General features: G+C 47.5%; 1 protein-coding gene across 6 annotated transcripts; it reads left to right on the top strand.

Annotated features, from left to right (window-relative positions):
- The first annotated feature begins 55 nt into the window (after positions 1–55).
- PRMT5 (protein arginine methyltransferase 5) lies at positions 56–8,832 on the top strand. Of its 6 annotated transcripts, none has more exons than XR_279113.4 (18): positions 56–180; positions 814–932; positions 1,218–1,303; positions 1,789–1,923; positions 2,615–2,727; positions 2,862–2,911; positions 3,120–3,283; positions 4,334–4,495; positions 4,664–4,741; positions 4,832–4,890; positions 4,977–5,099; positions 5,186–5,361; positions 6,196–6,305; positions 6,516–6,609; positions 6,792–6,908; positions 7,111–7,175; positions 8,306–8,521; positions 8,630–8,832. XR_279113.4 is itself a non-coding variant. In XM_005560819.4 (17 exons), exons 1-17 carry the CDS (start codon positions 71–73, stop codon positions 8,456–8,458), a joined length of 1,914 nt encoding a protein of 637 aa, XP_005560876.2. In that variant the 5' UTR covers positions 56–70; the 3' UTR covers positions 8,459–8,832. The 6 variants fall into 6 exon arrangements, 3 of the variants coding, with proteins under 3 accessions (XP_005560876.2, XP_005560877.1, XP_005560878.1); XR_012415553.1 differs by having other exon boundaries at positions 56–265; XR_012415554.1 differs by lacking the exon at positions 814–932.
- The last annotated feature ends 852 nt before the right edge of the window (positions 8,833–9,684 follow it).

Here is a 9,684-nt window from a genome sequence, read left to right as displayed (position 1 = left end):
GTCTCTAGTTTGGCTTTGTGATTGGCTACTAGTATCAAGGAATCCCGGCATGGACAGCGCGAGGAAAAAGATGGCGGCGATGGCGGTCGGGGGTGCTGGTGGGAGCCGCGTGTCCAGCGGGAGGGACCTGAATTGCGTCCCCGAAATAGCTGACACACTAGGGGCTGTGGCCAAGCAGGGGTGAGGGCCGGACCTCCACGAGCGGAATGCGGGGTCTGAACTCGGGGACGGAGAAGGGCAGACTAGTCATCCCGGAGAAACTGGGGTGAGGGGGTCGGCTAAGATGAGAAGGGGAGAGACTATTACTCTTTGGAGGGGAGAAGCCTCGGACCCAGTAACGTGAGGAAGAGAACTTGTGGGGGGCCTGTGGTCACTGAGTCCCAAAGTTGGGAGAGTTGTTGAGTAAACTCTAAAGGGCTCTGGAGGTCGCGATTATTGTCTGGGAGTGGGAGGAGGTGTTAGGGGGCAAGGGAGAGAAGAGGCTAATCTTGACAGGGGAGGCACGGGCAGAACTGGGGCAAATCTGGATGTGATGGTCTTCGAAACATAGTGACACCTGAGGAGAAAAAAATTCTACTTGTGGATTTCCATCGTTTTCTCCTTACTCATATTTCCCATGGCTGTGTTTTGGGGAGAAACTGAGGCACAGTACAGCAGAGATATCCCCCAAGGTGGTCTGAACTCAGCAGCCTAGTAGGGTGAACTGATGGCAGCTGAAAGGGCTGTGCAAAATCAAAATAGCCTAAATCCAGTTGCTTGGCTTTCTGGCACTGCTGCTCTCTTTACATGATTCTGGGTCTGTCGCGGTTGTAGGTTTGATTTCCTCTGCATGCCTGTCTTCCATCCGCGTTTCAAGAGGGAGTTCATTCAGGAACCTGCTAAGAATCGGCCCGGCCCCCAGACACGATCAGACCTACTGCTGTCAGGAAGGGGTAGGGACCATCCCATATGCCCCTTAATTATTAGAGGCAATAACAACTTCTGCTTTATCGGGGCCCCGATTCTTCTCCTTTTCTGACTTGGATATATTTGTTAGTCCCTGGGATATAGATAACTTGTTTTCTCCTTGCTTCTCTATTCTGCATCAGGCTATCCCATGTCTATGTAGAAAAAACCTTTGTCTCTCATTTCTACTCTTGATTCCCAAAACTAAAAATTGAACAAGTAAAGTGCTGAACCTTATTCAGTATTTGTCTCTCTTGGGTGGGGGAGTGCAGACTGGAATACGCTAATTGTGGGAAAGCTTTCTCCATGGATTCGTCCAGACTCAAAAGTGGAGAAGATTCGCAGGAACTCCGAGGCGGTAAGACTCTTTGACTTCTATGCTGGATCTTTCTAACCAAGCTGGGTAGGGAGAGTGGTCCCCTCCCACCCCCAATAACTTGGTAAATCAACTGATACAATGAAATTAAAGCTATTAGGCTGGACCCCATGGTGCACACCTATGATCCTATCACTTTGGGAGGCTGAGGTTGTAGGATCACTGGAGCTCAGGAGTTTGAGACCAGCCTGGGCAGCATAGTGAAACCCCATCTCTATAAAATATACAAAAATTAGCCAGGCATGGTGGCACATTCCTGTGGTCCCAGCTACTCAGGAGGCTGAGGTGGGAGGATCAGTTGAGCTTGGGAAGGTTGAGGCTGCAGATGAGTGGAGATTGTGCCACTGTACTCCAGCCTGGGTGACAGAGTGAGACTTTGTCTCAAAAAAAAAAAAAAAAAAGAAAAGAAAAGAAAAGAAAGCTATTTGCTTGTTAGCTCAACCTTTTCCTCTTCATCTCCATTCCAGGCCATGTTACAGGAGCTGAATTTTGGTGCATATTTGGGTCTTCCAGCTTTCCTGCTGCCCCTTAATCAGGAAGATAACACCAACCTGGCCAGAGTTTTGACCAACCACATCCACACTGGCCATCACTCTTCTATGGTATAGCTGAGGGGCTCCTTTCCTGCTGCATATCATAGTAGTCAGATTGTGCTAAGTACCTTCTTGTGCCTAGCCATTCAGTGAAGGGTGTGTTTGGCAGAATTGAAGTATCAGTATTGCCGGGCACAGTGGCTCATGCCTGTAATCCCAGCACTTTGGGAGGCTGAGGTGGGCAGATCGCTGAGCTCAGAAGTTCGAGACCAGCTTGGGAAGCCTGGTGAAACCCTGTCTCTACAAAAACCAAAACCAAAACAAAAAAACACAGATTAGCTAGGTGTGGTGTCACACGCCTGTAGTCCCAGCTACTTGGGAAGCTGAGGTGGGAGAATGACTTGAACCTGTGAGACGGAGGTTGCAGTTAGCTGAGATTGCACCACTGCACTCCAGCCTGGGTGACAGAGCCAGACCTTGTCTCAAAAAAAAGGTCAATATTGCGCACCTCTCCATCTAAAAGTGGTATGAAGAGAGTTTCAAAACATGCAAATGTAATTATTTCGGAAACTTACGTAAGATAAGGCAGATATTTACATAAGGATCTATACATAAGGTACATGTTCACTTACAAAATCACAAATTGGGAAAAGCATATAAAGGGATTAGCGAGGTCTGAATGAAGTTTTTGATTGAGGGAAACTTTCTGGACCGAGTGAGTTCAAAAGGGTGTTCTAAAAGGGTGACTGTTCATGTGCAGTTCTGGATGCGGGTACCCTTGGTGGCACCAGAGGACCTGAGAGATGATATAATTGAGAATGCACCAACTACACACACAGAGGAGTACAGTGGGGAGGAGAAAACATGGATGTGGTATGTCTCCCTTTGCTGCTGTGATAGGGTGAGGGGAAGTACAGGGTGAAACCTATAGGGAGGTCTCCTTGAGCTATGGTGATTGGTCGGCCGTATCTAGTTGACTGTACTTTTCTGTATTTGACTCTGAACAGGTGGCACAACTTCCGGACTTTGTGTGACTATAGTAAGAGGATTGCAGTGGGTGAGTCCATGAGAATCCTGGGTTGGGTGTTGCTTCTCTGACCTCCTGTGAATAAGATTCAGGAATTTTGTATATAGTATACAATTTTACTACTTACCCTCTGTCTCAGACTGCCTTTCTCTTAAAGAGGTAAACAGATTTTTCACAAAGGAGCAAGGAAGGGTTTCTTGCCTGGCAGTGGTTGACAGTTTTTCTTTGTCTCATGTAGCTCTTGAAATTGGGGCTGACCTCCCATCTAATCATGTCATTGATCGCTGGCTTGGGGAGCCCATCAAAGCAGCCATTCTCCCCACTAGCATCTTCCTGACCAATAAGAAGGGATTTCCTGTTCTTTCTAAGATGCACCAGAGGCTCATCTTCCGGCTCCTCAAGGTGAGTGGTAGGAGGGTTCTAAAGGTGGTCCAGCTATACATCTTGCCTTATTTACCTGTGTATGATCGTTTTTTCCTGTGAGGCTGACTCTTTTTCTTTGGTTTCTGGGGAGCAATTTCAGTGAAGTTGGGAGTCTTGAGAACAAAAAGATAAATGCCAGTAATAGCCCTAGAAACCTTTCAAAACAAACCAAACCTCATGAGAACTTTGCAGAAGGTTTCATTTAGGAAGTTACAGCAAGGATCCATGAGGCTCTTTGGGTGTTGATGATACTTTTATGGCATAAGAGGGCTTTTCTTTTCTTTTCTTTTTTTTTTTTGAGACAGAGTCTCACTCTGTCACCCATACTGGAGTGCAGCGGTGCAAACTCAGCTCACCAGAACCTCTGCCTCCCAGGCTTAAGCGATTCTCCTGAGTAGCTGGGATTATAGGTGTGCACCACTACTACCCGACTAATTTTTGTATTTTTAGTAGAGACGGGTTTTACCATGTTGGCCAGGCTGGTCTTGAACTCCTGACCTCAAATGATCCACCTGCCTCAGTCTCCCAAAGTATTGGGATTACAGGCGTGGGCCACCACACCCGGCCAAGAGGGCTTTTTACAAGTTTACTGAGGCCTCATGCTGCCTTTGTTGGTATTGGAACAGATACTAGAGAACTGTTGGTCTGGGCCAGGCACAGTGGCTCACGCCTGTAATCCTAGGACTTCGGGAGGCTGAGGCGGATGGATCATCTGAGGTCAGGAGTTTGAGACCAGCCTGGCCAACATGGTGAAACCCCGTCTCTACTAAACATACAAAAATTAGCCAAGCCTGGTGGCACGCACCTGTAGTCCCAGCTACTTGGGAGGCTGAGGCAGAAGAATTGACCCTGGGAGGTGGAGGTTGCAAGTAAGCCAAGATCACGCCATTGCACTCCAGCCTGGGCAACAGAGCGAGACTCCATCTTTAAAAAAAAAAAAAAGGAGAGCTGTTGATCTGGGCCATATTTTACACTGGGCCCCGAATCTTGGTTTGCGGGCTGTATCTGATAGTCTGACTTTTCTTACAGTTGGAGGTGCAGTTCATCATCACAGGCACCAACCACCACTCAGAGAAGGAGTTCTGCTCCTACCTTCAGTACTTGGAATACTTAAGCCAGAACCGTCCTCCACCTAATGCCTATGAACTCTTTGCCAAGGGCTATGAAGACTATCTGCAGTCCCCGCTTCAGGTGGGTCTGGAGTGCACTGAGAGTAGGAAGGTGGGGTGAAAATGTATCTTGAGAATATATGCCTCCAAATGTTACTAAAACTCAGAAAGCAGTGGAAAGTTTTTGATATTTTAGTGCATTGTCCTTTGCCAGAAACTGGCTAACTTTATCCTTTTCCTCATTCATCAGCCACTGATGGACAATCTGGAATCTCAGACATACGAAGTGTTTGAAAAGGACCCTATCAAATACTCTCAGTATCAGCAGGTACTGTGTGGTATGCAGGGTGAGGAAAGCACAGGGCTAGCATGACCTAGGGAGATTGGGATTACAACCATAGGATATTCTCTCCTCCAGGCCATCTATAAATGTCTGCTAGACCGAGTACCAGAAGAGGAGAAGGATACCAATGTCCAGTGAGTGCTTTCCCCTCAATCCCAGGGACTTGCATATCTACATCTGTATATGCCAAGTCTGCTTGACTCTTCCCTTTCTTTGTTAGGGTACTGATGGTGCTGGGAGCAGGACGGGGACCCCTGGTGAACGCTTCCCTGCGGGCAGCCAAGCAGGCTGACCGGCGGATAAAGCTGTATGCTGTGGAGAAAAACCCAAATGCCGTGGTGACGTGAGTAGCAGCCTGCTTGCTAGGAAGTTAGTCCCCATTGCCAAATTTCCTTAACATGTCTCCTCACCTTATTGTCTCTGTTTCAGGCTAGAGAACTGGCAGTTTGAAGAATGGGGAAGCCAAGTGACCGTAGTCTCATCAGACATGAGGGAATGGGTGGCTCCAGAGAAAGCAGACATCATTGTCAGCGAGCTTCTGGGCTCATTTGCTGACAATGAATTGTCGCCTGAGTGCCTGGATGGAGCCCAGCACTTCCTAAAAGGTGCACCCAGGTTGGGGTGTAGGTGGAGGGTGATGATGGATGAGACATCTACCTGGGAGGAGGGTACAGGGTTTAGGGGAAAGTGAGTTGGACCTGGGTCACATCATATGAGTTTGAGAGCTATTGCTCCACTGCCTCTGTGCCCTTAGCAAATGAAGTCGTCTCTTCAAACCTCAGTGTTCATATTTGTAAAATGAAGGGAGTGGGCCAGGTGCTGTGGGAGGCCAAGGTGGGAGGTCAGGAATTCGTGACCAACCTAGGCAACATGGCAAAACCCTGTCTCTACTAAAAATACAAAAATTAGCCAGGCGTGGTGGTGCACGCCTGTAATCCCAGCTACTCGGGAGGCCGAGGCACGAGAATCGTTTGAACCCGGGAGGAGAAGGTTACAGTGAGCCAAGATTGTGCCACTGCACTCCAGCCTGGGCAATAGAGCGAGACTCCGTCTCAAAAAAATAATAATAATGAAATAAAAAATAATGAGGGGAATGGACTCCTTGAGCTGACGTATGTACCCTGAGCTTAGCTTTCATCAGGAACTTTTATGGGACTTTGTGACCCCACAAAAGTTAAGAACTACCAGATTAGACTATCTTGGGTTCTTTCAGTTTTTATCTGTGTGACTCTGTAAATTAACCTAGAAGTGGAATCATCCGTGACAGTAGTTGGAAGGCTGGCTTAATAATGTGACAACATGCATTTGTCTCTTTCTTCCATGCCCATGCCAACGTTGGTTGGTTTTGACATGGGAGGTTTGATCCTTCTGATCCTTCAGTTAGTACAGACACACCATTTCCCTCCCTCTGGAACTAATTTGACTCTCCTGCTGTGCAGATGACGGTGTGAGCATCCCCGGAGAATATACTTCCTTCCTGGCTCCCATCTCCTCCTCCAAGCTGTACAATGAAGTCCGGGCCTGTAGGGAGAAGGACCGTGACCCTGAGGTAAAAAAACACTCTCTGGAAAGAAGTGGTACTCTTCAGTCCTCTTCTTTTTCTGTATTTGCATCAGCTATTTTCTTCTGCTGGGGATGAAGAGGCGAAGAAGTTAGGGATTGGGGAAGCACTAAAGTAAAACTTTTTTTAATCCTTGGGGAAGTAGGTATCTCCTGTCTGTCTTCCCCAACACTCTCTCTCTCTCCTTGTCTCTGACAGGCCCAGTTCGAGATGCCTTATGTGGTACGGCTGCACAACTTCCACCAGCTCTCTGCGCCCCAGCCCTGTTTCACCTTCAGCCATCCCAACAGAGGTAGATTCTTTTATGACTGTCCTCTGACTAGAGGGGTGTGGGCTTCTTCCTTCCTCCTGCTTTCTTCCCTTGCTGTCCCTAGTCTGCCTTATCTACTCTTCCCTTCCTGGGTCTTGCTCATGGTTTACCAGGTTGTCTAGAGCTTCTGGCCCCTTGTCATCCACATGATTATTTCCTGACAGATCCTATGATTGACAACAACCGCTATTGTACCTTGGAGTTTCCCGTGGAGGTGAACACAGTACTGCATGGCTTTGCAGGCTACTTTGAGACTGTGCTTTATCAGGACATCACTCTGAGTGAGTGTCTATGGCAGTGGATGGCAGAGTATGAGGGTGTGCTGCCTGGGCAGCTTATATGTACATGTGTCATTTAGATTTATGGGGGGCCCAGTACTCAATGAATGGAGATCTTTGTGTGATTAGAGAAGAGACCCTCTTCAACATAGGCTAAAGGCACAGCCATGGAGACTTCTGTTTTTTCATTATTTTGTCCATACAGGTATCCGTCCAGAGACTCACTCTCCTGGGATGTTCTCATGGTTTCCCATCCTCTTCCCTATTAAGGTAGGAACTGCTTTTAAGACTCTGTAGGTTAAGGAGTAACTTTTGCCTTTGGTGTTGTGCCTCTTTCCTTCTCCCAGGAAGATAGTTGACTATATGACTCATATTCTCCTGATTTCATATGCTCTTGGATCCCAGTGGTAGGTGTTGGGAGTATTTGGAGTGGCCTTCTGCCTGGCTTTCCCGCATCTATTCTGGCTACCCTTCTGTCCTCTACTTTGAGCAAGAGCCATCTTTTAAACACTCAAATTTGATCTTATCTCTCTCTTTCTCTCTTTTTTTTTTAAAGAGACAGTCTCGCTCTGTCACCCAGGCTGGAGTGCAGTGGTGCAATTTCGGCTCACTGCAAGCTCCGCCTCTCCAGTTCATGCCATTCTCCTGCCTCAGGCTCCCTAGTACTTGGGACTACAGGTGCCAGCCACCATGCCTGGCTAATGTTTGTGTTCTTAGTAGAGATGGGGTTTTACCGTGTTAGCCAGGATGGTCTGGATCTCCCAACCTCATGATCCACCCGCCTCAGCCTCCCAAAGTGCTGGGATTACAGGCGTGAGCCACTGCGCCTGGCCTGATCTTACCTCTTTTTTGCTTAAAACCTTTCAATGCCTTCCCATTGTCTTTAGGATAAAAGTCAAAATCTGGAACATTGCTTGTAAGACTTGATGTGATCTAGTGTTTGCTTGCCTTTGCAGCTCCTGTCCCCTTGCTTACACTGCTTCAGCCTTATGGACCTTCTTTTGGTTCTAATTGTCGATCTTCTTTCCTACCTCAGGCTTTCATGCCTCTCTTTTGCCTGCAGAGCTCTTTGCTTGTCTCTTCACACCGTTAACCTATCTTCTAGGTCTCCTTTAAACATTTCTATTGTGAGATAAACTTTCTCTGACCTCCTAGACTAGGTTAGTGTTCCCTTTCATAGTTGTTTTTCTAGCACTCTGTACATGTTCACAGCACTCACCACACTTTTGATTATTTGTTCAGTGTCTTATTGTTCAGCGTTCTGATAGGCTTCAAATAACTTTCATGAGGGTTGGGACAGTCTTGTCATGTTTATCATTTTATCTCCACACCTACCTTAATACACTGCCATTTATAATTCATTAGCTCCACCCTGAACCTCCCTGTCTTTCTTCTTACAGCAGCCCATAACGGTACGTGAAGGCCAAACCATCTGTGTGCGTTTCTGGCGATGCAGCAATTCCAAGAAGGTGTGGTATGAGTGGGCTGTGACAGCACCAGTCTGTTCTGCTATTCACAACCCCACAGGCCGCTCATATACCATTGGCCTCTAGCCCTGCGTGCAAGTGTCCAGAGCCTTGGAAGCAGCTTCATGTTCTGCTCCTGTAGTACAGAAGGTGCAGTACATCTATGGGCTGTGATTCCCCTTGCCCATCAGAGAGGAGCATTTCAATCTGCTTTCCTGCCTTACATCAAGGTGGGCAAGGGATTATAATTAATTGCAGGGCTCAAGCCACCAATCTGTGAAGACCTCAGGCCAGGGGGTGAGGAATTAGTGCTGGATTCGAAGCTACGCACTCAGCCTCAAGAGCTCCCTGGAATATCCCTGAGAACATGGGGTTTGGACAGATGTTCAGCCCTTCTCTGTTCTTGTTTTGATGGTTTCGTGTAAGAGGAAATACAAATAAAGTTATAGCCCTTTCCTGCACTACCCTGCCGCCCCTGCCGCTGTTTTCCCACACCTCACTTAGACCCAGGCATGTTCAGATCTGTCCTCATACCTTATCCAAGACCTAAAGGGGCCTAGTTGTATTCCCTACTTAGGAAGCTGAGCAATGACTGTTGTACTCCTGGATATAGGCCTTTCTGACCAGTTACAGTGAGCTCTTGTCCATTAGAACCTGTAGTTAGGCTTTTCTCTGGGGAGGAGGCATAGAGTTTGCCACCTTGGGAAAAGATGGAATAGTGAGTGAAGCCAGTTTCTCTTCCTGTATTCTTGAGCTACTGCACTGGCAACTGGTTACCTCTCCTTTGTTACCTCTTGGGAAGGCTGGAATCCATCCAGGAATCTCCAGCAAGAAGCTACCTATTTTTTTGAATAAAACCACAGGTGTACAGTTTGAAGTCCCTAAGAGGTCATCTAGTCCAATTTTCCATTTTACAGAGGGGGAATTTGAAATGGGTGCAATGATGTGATATTAGTATCCAAGTCAGAATTGGAAGTCAGCCTCCGACTCTGGCTCTCCCCATGTTATAACCAGCTACATTTTTGGTAGCTACAGTAGACCACAGAAGTGTCTAGGGGCTCCTGGAGGCCCTTGGAAAGTGAGGGTGGACATCAGTTCCTTCTTTCCCGTTAGAGGACTCAGTACTGCTACATCCAAGGAGTCACCTGAGAAACTTTCAAATTTACCCTTGCAGTGGGAAATGTGGGGGCACTGATTTGAACGGAAGTTATGATCTGTGGGAGCAGGCCATGACGATAGGGCAGAGTGTGGACCAAGACAAGTCTGTGGCAAGATCTGCTTTTCCCAGGTCCCAAGCAGCGAGGTCAGGAGAG

This window comes from Macaca fascicularis, chromosome 7, assembly GCF_037993035.2.
Source record: "Macaca fascicularis isolate 582-1 chromosome 7, T2T-MFA8v1.1".
Classification (NCBI taxonomy): Eukaryota; Metazoa; Chordata; class Mammalia; order Primates; family Cercopithecidae; genus Macaca; species Macaca fascicularis.
The sequence above is the reverse complement of the archived record's forward strand: the minus strand, read 5'-3'. Positions and strand labels throughout refer to the sequence as shown.